This window comes from Bison bison, unplaced genomic scaffold, assembly GCF_000754665.1.
Source record: "Bison bison bison isolate TAMUID 2011002044 unplaced genomic scaffold, Bison_UMD1.0 scf7180017864371, whole genome shotgun sequence".
Classification (NCBI taxonomy): Eukaryota; Metazoa; Chordata; class Mammalia; order Artiodactyla; family Bovidae; genus Bison; species Bison bison.
This window is the reverse complement of record NW_011494943.1, coordinates 7549495-7567688: the sequence shown is the minus strand read 5'-3', so window position 1 is coordinate 7567688 and position 18194 is coordinate 7549495. Positions and strand designations below refer to the sequence as shown.

Genomic DNA, 18194 nt, shown 5'->3' with positions numbered 1-18194 from the left:
ACCCGGAGGAGGCGCTGATGTGGGTCGAGCAGGCAAGCAAGCGACAAGTCCTGCTGTGGAACAGAGCCACCCTCCCACTGCTAGTGGGGCTGCAGCCCCAAGTGGCTCCTGATAAAGCCTGGCGTTCCACGTCAACTTCTCAAAGGCTACTCAGTCGGGGCCCTAGGCCGTCCTGAAAAGAAGCTTCCCAGAGGGAATTCTTGGGAGAACACATGCTGCCCAGGTCAGGGGTCTTCAGAGAAGCAAACCGCCTTGAGCTCTGGGTGCTGCTTTAGGCTGGGGGTGGGATAAGCAAGCCTCTGACCCCTGAGAGAATGCGGAGGGCTGGTGCGAGACGGCCAGTGAGGCGCACCCACAAACCCCCAGGATGGCCCCCTCGCCACCTCTGCACGGGGGAGCACACATCAGGCAGGGTCGCAACACGCGCCCTGAGACCTTCCCAGGTTTGCCCCTCCTTGTGCTTGTCGTTTGTCATGCTGTCTCTTCACAGAGCTCTGTGGCAAAATATCTTGCTGTTCTTTTAGTTGCTCAATCATGTCTGACTCTTTGCAACCCCATGGACTGCAGCCACGCTCCTCTGTCCATGGGATTTCCCAGGCAGGAATACTGGAGTGGCTAGCCACTTCCTTCTCCAGCGGATCTTCCTGACCCAGGGATTGAACCTGCATCTCCTGGATTGCAGGCAGATTCTTTACCACTGAGCCACTGGAGGAAGCCCTGGCAAAATATTCAGTCAGCAAAAAGGGGGACTGGAGAGGGTCTGTGTAAACGGGCTGTGGTGGGAACTGCGCAGGCTGAGGATAGGGTCCTGTGAGCTGCAGGGGACCAGGACAGGAGGCCCAGGAAGCCACCTTGGCTCAGGCGTGGCCTTCAGGCTTAGGAGAAGAAAGGCCTGCGCAGGGCCTCCCAAAAGTGGGGAAAGGAAAAGGGGCTTCCCCTGGGGGACGGCAGGCTCCGAGCCCAGGTCCAGGTCACAGGAAGGTGGGCCAGGCTGCAGCAGTCCCCCGAAAGCAGCCTCTGGCCCAGGAGACGGGCTCCTCGGAGGGTGGGCGGCCGGCACTCACTCGTCGCCCTCCGGGCAGAGGCCCGTGGCCTCGTCGTACTTGGTGCAGTAGACGTCAGGGCTGTAGTTGAAGGTGCCGTCCCGACGGCGGATGGACCGGCGGCGACGCTGGTTCACGAAATGCCAGTGGAAGCAGGTGTAGGGCCGGTGCTGAGTGCATTTGTGCTGCACAAAGAGCGGGCACTGCTCAGTGCGGAACTCCTTCAGGTACCTGCAGAGGGAGCCCTCGGTGAGCAGGCCAGGAGCGCAGTCATGGCCCTTGCTTCCCAGCAACAAGTGGGCCACCCAGTCCCCCAAGGGCCCTACTCTGCGGGGCCAGTTCCACTGAGACACCAGAGAAGACCAGGCTGAAGGCAGGACCTTAGCGTGAGGATCCTTCCTGACACGCAGGTCCCTTGCCAGCCTGCAAGGCAGAACCACAGATGCCCTCCCCGGTCAGCTGCCTCCCATGGTGACCAGGGGAGGGCTTCCTCAGTGGCCGAGTACACCCGAGGTTTCCTAGGCCAAACCACTGATCGCAGGGGAAAGGCTGCAAACAGGAGCTTAGGGCCCTCTCTGCAGTGTCCTGCAGGGTCTCTGCTGCCTAGATCTGCCTGCCAGACCAGGAGGCCTCGCTCATTCCAGGAGCAGGGATGGGCGCCAGGCTGAGCGCCAGGAAGGCTGCTGCTTTGGGGCTGAAAACCCAGGTCACCAGGTGTCCCTCCAGACCCCTGTCCCAGGTAGCCACTGTCCTCTCTGCCAAGCTCTTCCCAGAGATGTTTCCTAAAGCATCACCCAAACGTCTGTGAGGCTCATGTTAGAAGCATCTGAAGCCACTCCCTCTTGGCCACACCTCAGGAATGACCACCTGCAAGACTAAGGTATTTTATTTCCATCCTGACTCACCCCGGCTTGGGGGCCGTCCTTCTGGCTTTGTCCCAACCTGCGTCTCTCTCCTTTACTCTGCATCTAATGACCAAGACAACTCCAAGCCCCACCCGCCATCACCACCAGCGGAGGCCTGAACCCCTTACAGAACCACACTGTCCGTCCGTGTTTTGTTCACTTTGTGTCCTGGTGAAGTGTTTCTTCGATTCATCCCCGCCCCCCACCCCACACACACACTGGGGGACAGGCAGGCAGGCCAGTTCTTATTCAAGTCCTAACAACGCAGGCGACAAATGCCTTGATAGCGTTTGATGCCAGTGAGGATGGTTCTAGAAGGTACAAAAGGTTGTGGGCAGAAGGGAGCAGGGGGGCCAACTGACCTGGAGCCTCTGTCCAGACTACAAGCTCCACCTGGAACTGGGAGGCCTGGGACACAGGGAAGCAGGCCCAGCCCTTGTCTGGCTCATACCAGGGTGTTCAGGGCCCTGCCAGCCTGGGCACGTTGAAGGTGTGCGGGGAGGGCCGAGACCTTCCAGACAGGTTTTCTTTGATGCTTATTAAAGTGCTGAAAAATCCCCCCAGACAAGGGGAATTGCCTGGTGGTCCAGTGGTTGGAACTCCACACTTTCGGTGCCGAGGGCCTGGGTTCAATGCCTGGTTGGAGAACTGAGATCCTGCAAGCCATGTAACGTGGCCAAAAAAAAAAAAGTCCTCCCAGCCCTGAAGTGTGGAGAAGTGTCCAGGCTTCCGCACTGGGCAGGGGGAAAGCCGGAAGTGGGTGCTCCCTAAAGATCACAGAGAGGTGTTTAAGGGGCAGTAAAGCTTTCAAATAGTGTCCTATTCATCCCACATGTGTTTGCTGAGCACCTACTAGGTACAGGTGCAGCAGTGAGCACTGAGGAACTGAGGCAGCGGGTCCTTACCCCCAGGAAGCCTGCATCACCACAGGAGACACACCAGTGATAGGTGCAATCAGTCAACTGTAGAAAAGGCTATAAGGACGGCTTGCTGTGGGTTCCTCGGGAACCCAGAAGGATCCTTGACCCAGGCTGGCACAGAGAAATGGGAAAGGGAAGCAGAGGTACTTGCGGGTGAAGAATGTAAGAAGGGTGTTTTAGGCAAAGGAAACAGTATCAGCTTAGAGACAGCTGTTGTTCAATTGCTCGGTCGTGTCCGACTCTTCGTGACCCCGTGACTGCAGCATGCCCGGCTTCCCTGTCCTTCACTACCTCCCGGAGTTTGCTCAAACTCATGTCCCTTGATTCAGTGATGCCATCCAACCATCTCATCCTGTCGTCCCCTTCTCCTCCTGCCCTCAATCTTTCCCAACATCAGGGTCTTTTCTAATGAGTTGGCTCTTCGCATCAGATGGCTAAAGTATTGGAGACTCAGCGTTAGCATCAATCCTTGCAGTGAACATTCAGGGTTCATTTCCTTTAGCACTGACTGGTTTGATCTCCTTGCAGTCCAAGGGACTCTCAAGAGTCCTCTTCAACACCACAGTTCAAAAGCATCAGTTCTTCGGCACTCAGCCTTCTTAGAAACAGTATGTGGAGGTGAAGAGCTCCAAGTGCCTTTGTGGAATGGAGTAGGGTAGAACTCGAAAAGGGAAGTGATGAGGAGGTGAGGTGTGAGAGGGGCCAATCTTAGGGACAGCGTCTCCAGGCTGCAGGTATACTCTGAGACACCGGGGAAGCCTGCAAGGCTCCCTAGGACCCCTCTCACCCTCTTTGGTACTGGAACTCAAGGTGTTTCTCCCCGTCTGATTGTAGACAGAACTCTGCCCTGCGTGCTGCACACAGGGACCAAACCCTGGCACTGAGCTGGGACACTAAGCCCTCAAACGGCTGGACTGACCTCTCCCGGGCAGCACATACTCTACCTGACTCCCGGCCCACAGAAGACTCATTCGGGAGGTAACAGGCAGGGAATGGGGGTGGAGGAAACTGAAACCAGGGCCAGAGAAGAGTGAGAAGTAGTCAGGATTGGCAGATTAACTACAGAACATCCAGTTACACTGGAATTTGATAAATTAAATACTTCATGGGACATGCTTGTACTAAAAAAAAGTTTTCCATCATTTGAAATTTCAATCTATCAGGCATCCTGTATTTTTCTTTGCTAAATGTAGCGACCCTAAGAGTGGCACCTATCTGCTTAGTATCAGTGCCTCAGTAGAAACCCAAGGAGGCTGTCCAGAGAACTGCCTTTTTGGAGAAAGAGGTCCTGGCAAGCCTGCTTCCGTGGGGCAGCACGTCCGCAGTGCTGCGTGCAGATGCTGGGGTTCCAAAGGGCTCCAGCTGGCAGGGATGCCCCGGAGAACAGACGTGGAGGCAGCAGATTACCTCATCTGATGCTTCTTCATCGGCATCACCACTGCCGTGGGGCAGACACTTGAGACCTTTTAATAGAAGGGCCCCTTGCATCTGGCCTCCCATGTCCAGTGGATGCTGCACTGCACCCATCATTCCTCCCAGAGTCCAAGTGGAATTCTTACTTTCTTAAAAGCCTTTAGCTTCCACCAGTAGCCACTGATAAAGACCAACTATTTGGCCTGGCATTTCAAGCCCTACACATCTGGGCCAGTGTCCTTTTCCAGCTTCATTTATCTTGACCCCACCAACTCTGGGGTCCTTGGTGTCTTGCAAAGAGATCTTTACCTTCCCTGCCTTTGCACCTATCCCCTCCCTCACCTGGAAAAATCTTTTAAGGCTGAATTCAAAGGTAATGAACCTTCTGATGCCATCACCTCCATGAAGTTTTCCTTCACCTCTACCTACCCTCCCCTTCCTGCCCTTGTCCCCAATTAAGTTATCATCCCTAAGTTTTTATGGCACTTTCTCTAGACATTTCTTATAGCCCTTATCCTGCATTGCATATTAATAATGTGTACATTTTCCTCTGTTACTAGATTATAAAGTCCTTGATAGCCAGCATGTAAGAACCCACTACAGTAACAAAGTTTGTTGAATGAATATAACAAGAAATAAAAAGTTGCACAAGGGGCAAAGTCGACAAAGCAATACCAAGAGTTTTATGATGCCTCCAGCAGGCAGACATTGAGAGCTAGAAGCCGAAACTATTTATTTCCCTGTGAAAAGGATCACAGTGCAGGAAATTTGTAACTCAGGGGATAGGGCAGACTGTCCTACATAAAAGCCTCTTGTGAGAGAAGGGGCCAAATGACCAAACCCAGGCAGGCAGAGTACCCGCTCTCAATCCACAGTAATTAATGAGAAAAATTTCTAAGTTTCTGCTAACAGAACCGCACCATCCACCACCTGGGAACCAAACTGTTTAGTGAGAACTTCCCAGCTCCCCTCCAACCTTGTGCTAACTGGCAATGCAGTGCCCAGACAGCAAAGAGAAACCCACTCAGAAATCACTCTTTCATGGATTGAAATGAAACAAATTTTCAGAAGAAATGCACAATTTTCTCCTTTAAGCTCCAACCCATCTTTCTATTTTATAAAGGTTTCTCTTCAATTCAAGCAGCTCTCAGGAAAACCAAGTTGTCCTGGAATCCTCCCTTAGGAGAGAAGACTCACCAGCCACCCTGGCCCCACTCCAAGATCTGAGGGATGCACAGGGCCACAGAGCTCAATTCTTCCCACACCACCTCCTGGGAGCACCCCACTCAAGGATAAACGTCCATGAACACAGACTAGCTGCAAACTGCAAGGCCTCGGTGACCCACTGTGGCCAGGATGAGTTGAGAAACCACCAAGGAAAAAGAAAAAAAGAAACCACCCAGGCCCTGAGTAAATAAGAGCTGATGGAGACAGCCACACCTTCGCCCAGCAGAAGCATCAAGGAAGGTTAGAGGGACACCACAGCCGGTCAGCGGCTCGCCTTAACTGAGGAGCAGTGCCTGCATGCCTGTCCCACCGGGGGCTGACTTTCAATCAAAGCCATCGCTCATTCCTTTTTAGGATATCATGTTAGTTATCCTCTAAACGGTTTACTTATAAAAGTAAAAGATCATTGTGAAAGTAACATGTCCACTTATAAATTTTAAATGCAGAAAAGGGCAAAATTATCCTAAGTTCCACCACAAATACTGCTAGACTTCTGGTAAATTTTCTCCCAGTATTTTTACACAAATATAATCATAGGTATCAAGTTACTAAATTGCTTTATAAAACTAATACTTTTCCCTAAAAACTTTAAAAATCAAATACATGCAAATATCTTTTTAAAAAAATCAAATAATATTTTTAATATTTACTGGATTATTTTTATTTTCCAAAGTTCTAAAAAAAATGACAAAAATCTGCCTACTTGATATCTAAATTCACTCACTTGGCCCAATAATCCAACAGTGATAACAGGTAAGGGATTAACAATAAATTCAGTAAATTACATCACTCTTAAGTAGGTGTGAAAAGAAGTGCTAACTGCTACCAGCTCAATTTCCAGCTAAACTTTTTCTTAGTTTATTATTTTTGGTCACACAGTGCAGCTTGCGGGATCTCAGCTCCAAGGACCAGGGATGAAACCCGCACCCTCGGCAGTGCTTTAAAGAAGAGTCCTACTGCCAGGGAATTCCAACTAAATCCTATTCCAAGCTGTCTCATTTAATAGCTTTATCCATTTAGGTTTTTTACTCTTCTGGGGAGGAGTGTGAGGAGAATCTGGATAAACAGAAAAATACTAGAGATGACTGTTAGAAAAACTGTGTAAATTTGGAGGCAACAGGCGAGCAGCAGCTGGTGTCTCGATCCATATCTAGCTCCCCACTGCTCCAAGAAGAGCGTTTGGCATGGCCTCACTCTTGCCACCCCTGCAGCCAGGGACCCACTCCCCCCACCAGCAGGCTGACCTCCACAGCAGGGTCAGCAAACTTTTCTGCCAAGGACCATACAGTAAGTAGTTTAGACTTTGAGGGCTAAGAGCCCAAACTGAGGATACTATGTAGGTACTTACATAACAAGAGAAAAAACAAATTTCCACAAATTTTTATTGTTGGAAGATAAATAACTGGCCACAATTTTTGGTAATACAGGTCTACTAATAAGAACGGGCTTGGGGGGCAAGTATAACATTTGCAAAGTTGGGGGTCCCCTGCATCAAAACTTGGTTACAAATGTTCATCTGTTAATACTGACTCTGTAACAGGATTTGACCGATTTCACTTTTGGAAATGTCTGTTCACATAGATAGGTCCTGCCAAATGCGGTTATCATTCTACAAGCATGACTTTAACTGAGCATATATTAGTTTTGGAAGACATTTATAGAATTGTATTAGTGCCCTGATACTTTTATCTTAATCACTTTCATCTGAAGGTTTGGTATAAACTTCTTATTTGCAAATATTTTGAAATATGGAAATTTCCTTTGTATTCCTATCAAGATGCAAAGTCACTTTTCAAACAGTAATTTGTGTTCAGCAATTATATCCATGGTAAATCTGTGTAGGAATAGAGGTCTCACCTTTAACTTTTAGCAGCAGAGAAAGTGTATAAGGCATCTTGACTTATGATTCAAATATTAGTTGTCAAAATGACTTTAATGCAATGTAAAGTTTGCATATAAGTGATGTTTTTCCTTGTAATTTTAGAATGAATTAAGAAAAATCAAGTCTGCAGCAAAAGCTAATTTCCAAAGCCATTCAGCGTTCAGTAATAGTGGCTGAAAATGGTTGTTCTTTCAGAAAACTTTCAATCTCGGCCCTCAATTCAAACAACAACAAGAGAATTTTACCTACTAAGCTATCGAATGGTGGTGTAGTGGGGCATGTCAGAATACTCAGCTTTTATTTCTGATAAAAATTCATGGAACTGAGGATGGTTAAATCCCACAAGAGGGAGTGAAATTCATCACTGATCCTAGCATTGCAATCGCTCATGACAGATTACATCATTTTCTACTCTGCACATATTCCTACCATCATGTGTTGTGACAGATATTAACTGATTATACTTCATGTTGTACTGAATTAGTATTTTCTTGTCTTTTTTGAAAATATTCTCAGCTGCAGCTGTTTTAAGTAGACTATTCAAAGAGGCTACTTCTTTAGTCACTTCACACATGGCATTGACTCCATGAATAAAACAACTAAACAGCTTCTGTTGACTCATCAAGAGCCAAGAAAAACTACACAAAATCATCTGCCTTGTTTTTAATTGACTATTGATGTTGCTCCCATTGACCTCAGCATTTTGAGAAATTGTTCTTGCTGAACGGCTAACACTCTTTTAAACAAATGCTCTGGACATATTTCTTCAGTTCCTGCATCAAATGCAATTTAATTAATTCAATATCAGTATGGCTTCCCTTGCCTGGTTAACAAATGAGGCCTCATTTTCCGTTGTAGCCTCATTTTCATTTTTGTGAAGAAATACCGCTGTAACAAAATAGTCTCTTTAAAAATTTAATTTTTCTGACAGTTGCCTTCCTGTGAGTTGGGAATATTGTGACAACTGTGTAGTCTGGTAGTGCTGATGGACTCCTTGAGCACAGCTTTTTAATTACAGATAGCTCGGCCAACTAATTCAGGGACAAGAAAATCCACTCCACTGTGCCCTAAAAACACGGTATTTCAAGTCCATTTTCCCCCTCCTCTCGTTCTGACATGATAGTCAGGCACTGGTGATGAAGAATAAAACAAAACACTGTGGCGCTAGAAACACTGTCGAGTTGTAACCACGTCACCGTGATTTCTGGTGCACGGCGCAGCAATTCAGAGCCGTTTGCACCACATGTGTGAATGCAGAGCAACTGCCTGGTCTCCATCAAAACTACTGAACTCTGTGGTTAAACTGCAAACGTGGCCATAGACGATATGTAAGCCAATGAGTGCGTGTCCCAATAAAGCTTTATTTACAGATGCTGAAAATTAAATTTCATGTAATTTTCATGTGTCACAAGATATTATTCTTTTTCGACCACTAAAAATGTAAAACCTGCTCTCGGCTCACCCGCCGCACACCAGCAGGCAGCTGGGTGGGTCTGGCCCAGAGCCGCAGGTCCCGCCCGCTGTCGAGGGGTGGGTGCTCGGCAGCACACCGCAGCCGCCCCTCACGGTTCCTCTCCATGCTTTCGGCTGTGCTGCTCCTGCCTCCAGATCCCCTCTGCGCTGTGCCTCGCTCTGCAGGGAAGTTTCCTGCCCTGCCCAGGGGTGTTAATGGCCTCCTCCTCTGTGCTTCCACCACACTGTTTGAACCCGGCTGGTATGGCCCCACCATAGAGCATTTCAACTGCTCTGTACACAGCCAGGTTTGCTCATCTTTGTACCCTTGCACAAAGCCAGCTTGCAGCAGGTGTTCAAGACACGTTTGTCCAAGAAAAAGCAAAAACATTAAAGCATCCCAAATGGTATAAGCCTGGTCCACAGAAGCTGTGCACTAACCTAGCGAAACACTGAGAGGCAACTTAGATGTTTCTCCTGGTGATTAAGAAACCAGTAACTTCTCTAGCTACCTTCCCCACAGTGTCTGCACGGCCATGCTTCTCACATTCAACGCTAAATTTAAGATCTTCAGCCTTACAAGCAGACTAGAAAAGCAACCAGTGGGATGGCCTGCTCTGTAGTTGTTGCTGGGAATGTGCAAAGAGAAACAGAGATACATTAAGTGAAAGAAAAAAATACATAAATATAACCAGACAACTAGCTAAACTATATACAGAAAGAAAAACTGGAAAAGAAAAATACATCCAGTATTAATAGTTGATTTTAGTGGTTATCCTGACTTTTCTTTACCGTAACTTGATGTTTAAGATAAAGAACTCGTTAGGAAAGAAGTCTACAATTTTACTGACAACTTGACAGGGAATCCTATCTGATCCAAAATTAAATAAAAGATATATGTTGCTAATAAGTCAGAAGAGTTAAGTTAAAAGTCAACTGTGGTAAACTTTTTTGTAAAATGAATGACTCCTAAAACGTCATCCTGCTTCTGATACGTATCTTAGTGGATTCACATGTAGGACAGTCAGATATGAACAAAAAGGCACACGGGCAAGACAATGATGGCCTTAGAGAAGCAACAGAAGAGATGGTGCGGCAACACTAGGTGGGCTCAGGACTCCCAACGTGCACAGTGAACCGCAATCTATGAGCCCAACAAAAAGGAGACAACAGACTGAGCCAACAGAAGCAGCCCACCCTGGACGCCTCACAGCCTGGAGGTCTCAGGCCCTGCTCCTGGGAGCACGGCTGTTCTCCTAGCCAGTCAGTGGTCACTGCTCCTAAGCCTCCCAACGGGGGCCACAGAGATCTGGCAACATGACAGATGTACCCATGTCCCTAATAAGTCACCACTGTTCATCTTTATTACAGCTAGTCTTATAAAATCTGACTTTTGTCTGTTTCAGGCAATATACAAGCTTTATCATGGAAAAAGAAATCTTAAAATCCAACAAACAAATCTGTTCTTAAAAATTCCCTGTTGAGACCTAGTCATAACATGACAGGATTCTGAAACTAGCAAAAGGAAAAACAAACAAGCCCCCTCCTCACCAACCCCGGCAAAAACTCATTATTGTAGTGTTCAAAGGTTCAAATGACACTTATCTACTAATATAATCTACTGTTTTCCATATTCATATTAACCTTACTGGCTACTTTTTTTTTCTCTCATATATAATTCCTATAAAGAAATTTGGTTACAGAACTCATACTTCATGGTTTACCAAAGATTCTTCCTTTTTAAGTTTGAGAATAAAATCCTTAATTTCAAGAATATTATAACAGCAGATAAGCAGTACATTAAGAATCCTAAATTATTTATCTGTGCGTGTGTATTTCTTACAATTTGCGAAGAAATCTTCCCTCATTTTTGAAAAACGTTAGGTAAACTATTAGCAGTTCTAGATTCAACGTTTATAAAGATCTACAAACACATTCTGTTTCACACCCAACATAATCCAGAAACCATACAACAGTATAACAATGACCACACCAGTAGGATTTGCCACCCCCTCCCACTCCAGTGTTCTTGCCTGGAGAATCCCAGGGACAGGGGAGCCTGGTGGGCTGCCGTCTCTGGGGTCGCACAGAGTCGGACACGACTGAAGTGACTTAGCAGCAGCAGCACGAAAAAAAAAGGTTTTAAAAAAAACTGCACCAGGGACTTCCCTTGTGGTCCAGGGATTAAGAATCTGCCTGCCAAAGCAGGGGACACAGGTTTGATCCTGGTAAGGGAACTAAGATTCCACGTGCCAACGGGACAACTTAGCCTACATGCCACAACTAGTGAGCCAGCGGGCCACATGAAGACCCAGAGCAGCCAAAATTTAAAAAAAATAAATAAATAAGAGCTAAAATTCGTAACTGGTAAATATTTGGATAAAACGCTGATAAATTCTGGTAAAGTGCTATCTTCTGATGTGATCCTGGTGTAGAACATTCTTTCTGACAGAAAAAGCAAGTTCAAAGAGTATTTTTCAGACAAACAAAATAAGCATCTAGTGAATTTCTGTGTATGTCTAAATCTTTAAGACAGGCTTCGATTCTATAACTAGGTTTTAGCCAAACACTTTAGGGCCAGTAGCAACCTCAGAGATATAGTGAAACTATCCTAACAGAGATACATACACAGAGACCCACGGTACAACAGGCATTTTAGCAAGCAAGAATTTAAGGTGGGGAGTCACGCATTGCCAATGAATTCAGCCCATTCTTCACTGGGAAAGAGCTGACACCTGTGAACTGTCCCGGCCCCAAGAATGAACACGAACCATGAACAGTACCAGATGGTGTACCTGGTTCCCTCTTTCTAGGATCTTGCAGCGGGTAAAACTGAAGCAAGTTCATGTAATCAGTGGCTCATATCATTGATTCTGGAGAATATGTGAGGACTGTTGAATACTCTGGTTTATTCTTCTCTAAATTAGATAACACCTTGTTTTGATTCAAAGTCTTCTTGTGTACGACTGGCCTGAAGAGCTTCCAATTTGATGAGCTAATTTAGTACAAAGTCTGAACTGATGTGTTATTTTGAACACTGTTTTCTGTACAACAAAGTCTGTATCCCTCAAAGAGTAGATCTGTTTAGAACAAATTCATCATGTAAGATATAAGCAGGCTGATGAAGGCTGTAAGAACTGTGACTGAAGTAAAATTCCAATGGATACAGAAGAGAGGAGTATGCTCTGAAGACAACACAGGCTCAAGGTGTTGAAGGAGACAGCAATGCTACTGAAAGCAGTAACCTGGGCATTGTTCAGATACTGAGTAAGAACAGTACTTTCATCGTGCTAAATGCCAGGCGTGGTTTTCAGCACTTTATATACATTAACTCACGGAATCCTCACAACAAGCCCTTGGCACAGGTACTACCAGTATCGTCAGGAGACTGACGCACTAGGGAAGTCACTTGCCCAGGCTCCCACAGCTGTAAGCGGCAGAGTGGCCTTGCAACTCAAGGCAGGCTGGTCCTGGTGTCCTACTCTTCAACATCACGTGGATGTTAACTGTGCTTTTCTTCACTGAGCTACAGGAAAACCGGCAGCAGCAAGTAAGTATAAGCAACTCTCTAGAAGCTGCTGAAAATACGTCAGGGAGTTTTTGACAGGCCATAATCACAATACCATAAAACAAAAACAGAAACGTTAGCTTCAGCATACCCTACCGGGTATATAATATCCATCTTGTGTATTCATTATAAAACACTTAGTTCAATAGTAAAAATCTGTTTGATTTGGTTTTAACTAAGAAAACACAAGTGTACGCTTCTAATTTATGTGGGGTTTTTGTTGTTCTGTTTGTTGGCTGCACCATGCGGCTCATGGAATCTTAGTTCCCCAACCAGGGACGGAACCCACACCCGCTTCGTTAGAAACATGGAGTCTTAATCACTGGACCACCAGAGGAGTCTAATTTAGGTTATGTTTGACTTAACACAAATCCTGAACTACCAGATGCTTGGCACTTCTTAGCAGTAAAAGCAAAATAAAAAGAATAATGCTCTTACCAAAATGAATACAAGCTTAAGATATAAAAACCACTGCTTAAAAACTTGCAAGTCATAACACACCACACCAAAGTTTTATCACCCTCTTCCTTCCTAAAGCATTAACTATCTCTCTTCAATGGCAGTAGTTTTGTGAATAGACCAAAATATCACAGGAAGGTGGGAACACCCATCGGCTTCTCACAAGAAGTCATTCTGTTAGGACTCATGGTGGCCATAAGATGTTTCAAATACTAATGGGAAACAAACGAGTCAACTTATGAACACAAAAAGCAAACTGTGATATAAAGAATAAGCAAAGGGAGGAAATATTTTAGTAAGTTCAGATATGACATGATAATACTATCACAGGCTTAATATCTTTGTTTTCTAAATAAACTGAGCCACCAACAGGAAAAAGGTCACCTCACAGAAAACGCTATGAGATTTTTAAGTCGCTAGACTCCTTTCCATCTTCTCTTCCTCATCAGCTCTTGAAACTGCTGTCAAATTCTACACACTGGCAAAGAAAAAAAGGGGTGAAAGTTCAGGGATTTTATAAAGAAATTAAAAGTTAATTGTGATTATTTGAATTAAAAGTATTATAGCCATTGATATCATTTTAAATGCCTGAAACACACGGCCTGTCCTTACAGAAATGCCCATGTGATCATTAAAACAATTATCACAACACCTGATGAACAGAATCAGTTCATTTTAGCAGAACAGCAACCTCTTCTACCTCCCACCCACCCCACTAAATAAACACAATTCATTTTACGAAGCTATTGGGAAAAGTGTGCTTGTTCTATATAATGGTTATCAATTCAGAGACAATTTAAAGTACAACTACAAGAGCCTTCTTAGCGCAGTAGGCAGCGCGTCAGTCTCATAAAGTACAACTACAAACAACTAGAATCCCAAATTCACTTCTTAAAAGAATTTCCATAGACTTACAACATGGAGGCATTTGCCTAGTATGGATATATGGAGATGAAGCCATTGAGAAGGCTGGGAGAAGGGTGCCAAGGAGCTTTTTGAAAACTGTGGGCTCTCCCATGCTGAATGATACTACCAAGCCCTGACAGGCCACGTGTCTAAGGTCTCTTAAGTAGGAGAGACTCATATATACTGATTTTAAAAATCCTTAAAAAAAAAAAACTGAGAAGTAACTTATACGCCATAAAAAGTCACCATTTTAAAGTGTGCATTTCAGTGGTTTTTAGTATAACCATCAACATGGTCTGATTCCAGAACACTCCCACCCCCCCCAAATAAACCCCATACCTATGTTCATAAGCACTGACTTTACCCAAACTTTCTCCACAGATCTCTCTGTTGCCCATGCAGGTATTTAAGGTGGCTGGCTGGGGTAACTCTACAGAGAATCTATATGGTAAGAAAACAAGAAAACTACACTGTCCAGAAGGATACTGGTCACAAATCCTTGACATTTTTAGCAATCAGACTAACTGTACTTTTCATATATTGGCTAAGAATAACAAGAAACTTACATTCAACATCCATCTTCACATAACACATTAGTGTGCCCCAAAATTCATCCAAGATGTTAAAAGAGGGAAGACAATCTACTAGGATTAGCCATAACTGTCCACAGTTGTAATTGCAAAATACAGAAGATGCGTATGTGGGAAAACCTCCTTTAGTATCAAGAACAGCTGGATCAAAAACAAAACAAAACAAAATGAAAAACTTAATCATTAAGCAAATATCATCCCCATTTGGGAAAATAATCTCTAGACCAGTCCTCTAATTAAAGTAATGGAGCTTGAAATGCAACCTGACTTTTACCAAGCTTTTGACCTAGCATCTTTCCTAAGGAGAAAAACAATCTTTAGGCAAAGGTCTGGTAGGAAAGCCTGCAGGTGAGTGGTGCTCAGGCTGTTGCAGGATTCTCATTACCTAAGTGAGCTTAATAGCTCCTAAGACACACAGGAAGGAGACCTCACCTTCAGGCATCAATGGGTTGAAAGCGGGAGGAAGTAGGTCCACGAGGGTGTCTTGCTTTGGGGCACTTATCTGGGGTGCTATTTCCAGAGAAGGAGCTCAAGATGGATTTCTCTAAGTTGCTCTCAGAGTTGTCTGGCTGCCCTCACCAATAAGCCACAGTCTTTGTAGGTTGAGAGAAACCACCAAAGCAGATGCATATGGATGGTGGGGAAGCCTTCTTTAGTATCTAACATGGTTGGATTAAAACAAAAGAACTTAACCATTAAGGAAATTTTCACTTTAATCATTAATTTAGATGATAGCAAATATCAACTAGACGCTAAATTTAAGGCTATCCTTAGCATGGGCACTTAACACTTATTAATGGGGATTTTGTAGGCTTGCCTGAAGGCCACAGTGAGCTCTCAACTTTGTCCTGCAAGGAATTAGCTCTCCTTGATAAATGAGCAAACAAGATCCAGAAATGTTTATTGGTAATTTAACTCATTCCTGCTGAGGCTGCTAAGGAATGCTTCCACTGACTTCCACTGTGCAACAAGTTGTGCTCTAGAGTAATGTATTTACAATGTTACTGCAATTTGCAATAATGACTTAAATACTGTTCATTGCCTGGATTTTCCAAAACACAGTCAGATGCAATCAAGCTAAGCTCATGAGATTTACATAATGCATACACTAACAAATTTCCCTCAAAATCATTTATCTATGGAAGTACTGCTACATTATTCTTGTTTAAAGACACCCAGGAAACAGTCCTCAATTAAAATGACAACTGGCTAGATGAGGCTATAAAGCGTTTATCTCTGTCTTTCTGTAAGAGATCACCCAGTGGTCAGAAAGCTCCAAGAAACCTTTAATAAACTAGAATTTCACTTTCTTTTAATACAGAGCATTAAGAAGTCTGAGAATCAACTTCCAACTAAAAGAATCCAAAAATGATGTTTTTGAGGTTTATATCCACTTATGGGATCAAAATAATGAGGTCAAAAATTGAATTTTTTTTTTTGGCTAAGCTGCAGAATCTTAGTTCCCTGACCAGGGACTGAACCCAGGCCACAGCAGTGAACGTGCCAAGGTCTAACCATTGGACTACCAGGGAATTCCCAAAATCAAGGACTTGCCAAATCCCAAATGGTAAATTTTTTTGTTGACCTTTCAACTATACAGTTTTAACAATATTAATTATGTAGTAAAAAAGCCCAAAGTTAGCTAAATTTGTATTACTCCGAAATTTCCCATTCCTCAATCTGTTTTCATAAAACTCTTCTAAAATATAAGATGGATTTGTTCTAAATAAAGCTGCATTAAACTTAGTTTCTGTCAAAAAAAGAAAAATTACCTAGCAAGAGGTCACGTGGTTCTTGTATTGAAGAGTACTAATACAGGCACATTATCATTTTACTTAGAGGTAATCAGACACATGGAATTGTACAACACAGGAAATTCTGATATAACCACTTTCTAAAAGGGTCGAATTCCTCAGGCCTAGTAGTACAAGTGCCCAATACACCAATTTTCTGAAAGGATTACTGTTTGTTTCTCCTAAAGTAAGATTATTCAAGAGCTTAAAAAAACACCCAACAAAATAATTATCTTTCAAACTGTTATGATAATCCTCTTGGTTTATAAAAAGGAGGGCTCAAACTCTAGGAGTTTGGCTGTGGGATAAGAATAAAGGGCAAGAAGCAAGCCAACAGGAAGGCAATTTTTTCTTGTGATGGATTCAAAAGCATTTGCCAACGCTGCCATTATGATGTGTGTGCTTAGTTGCTCAGTTGTGTTGGGCTCTTTGTGGACCCATGGACTGTAGATCAGTGGCGTTCAATTTTAATGCAAACCTCCTCTGAACTATTGCAAAATTACTGCTTATCACATAATCTCAAATAACATCAGGTACAAAAAAAATACACAAATTAACATAATTTATGTATAAGCAAGCTTTAAAAGGCAAAAAAAATTGACAGGTAAAAAAATACAAACATTAAAAAAGGAGTCTGTATCTTTATTCGATGATGGGATCAGTGCAATCGATAAGGTCATCTTTATTATTTTTTTTAAGGTCATCTTTAGATTGGAATAAATTCTAGGAATTCATGCTATGAAGGAGAATAAAAAAAACGTGGGGCAGCTCAAAATTTTATAGCAAATACTGAAATCAAAATTAAAATGTTCCTGTCTTCTAACCCCCAAGGACAACAAATGGGTTCAGAGCCAACAAGTATACTGGTGCCGCACAGCGTCTTTATGCTTCCTGCTCCTCAGACCTCAGGACAAGGGATGAAGCTTTCCAAATCATCCAGGTTTCTGAAGGCCCATAAATCTATCAAGAAAGAGTTCTCTTTCCACCAACTGAGTTCTACCTCTGATTTTCGGAGATAAAAACAAACACACAGATACACATGAACAGATAACAGAAAATAGATGGTAACACCTCCAACCTTCAATCAGACCTGAGCTTTACATCTGCTACTGTCCATTTACTAAGCCACTTCAAGAGCCAAGACTGATTACTCTGTACTTATCCCACAAGAAGCTGAAAGGCAGATTTTAAACAAATCTCATTTTAACAATGAGCATCAGGGACTTCCCTGGTGGTCCAGCTGCTAAGACTCTACGCTCTCACTGTAGGGGGCCTGGGTTCCATCCCTGATCAAGGAACTAGATCCCACATATCCCAACTAAGACCCAGCGCAGCCAAATAAATAATTTTTAAACAATTAGCATCAAGAGAACAAAGACTCATATTAACATTTACACAGCTGTTGATTCATTTCACCTCTCAATTTCAAAATGGTTAGAAAGCCTAATACAGATTCCATAGTATACTCAATGACAACATAGAAACACAAGTTGCTGAAACCAAGATTCATATTACTCAAAATGTTATCCACATTTTACTGGGAAAAAAAAAAAAAACGTGATCTGAGCAACCAGAGATTATAAATTCCAATAGGATGAAGTTTGCAGATGTGCAAATCTAGACCAGGCTGTTGGACCATACCCTTCATCTGATCACTCAATTCTCTAAGACCACCTCACCAAAATCAATGGCCGGATTGCAGAAAGAACTCCAGCAAGGACGGACCAGCAAACCAATCGCCACATTAGAAAAGTTACAGTTAACGTGAGTCAGACTTAAGTCAAGAAAAAGTTTCAAACGATTTCAACCAACAACAGAGCCTCTAACAAATAAACCAATACACTTCTTAAAATCGATATTTCTAATCCCAGAAGTTTCCCAATGGGTCTTACTTCCGTGACAAACAACAGCTCTTCCTGTCTTTTAGGTATTTCTACTCCAACAAATGCTTCTTGAGCTTGGTTCACCAGGCCGCGTTATCGTGTGCCCCTCAAGGGTTGTTCAACCCCCAGGTTCCAAATCTCTAGCAAGACTGA

At 43.9% G+C, this 18194-nt stretch overlaps 1 protein-coding gene across 1 annotated transcript in view; it reads right to left on the bottom strand.

Moving 5' to 3' along the window:
- UNK (unkempt family zinc finger) overlaps positions 1 to 18194 on the bottom strand; it is a 35604-nt gene that overhangs the window by 14270 nt on the left and 3140 nt on the right. The window contains exons 2-3 of the mRNA XM_010856504.1: positions 1065 to 1274; positions 249 to 306 (exon numbers count right to left, since the gene is read on the bottom strand). Of these exons, the coding sequence (XP_010854806.1) occupies positions 249 to 306; positions 1065 to 1274 (268 nt within the window). The remainder of the gene's footprint in view (positions 1 to 248; positions 307 to 1064; positions 1275 to 18194) is intronic.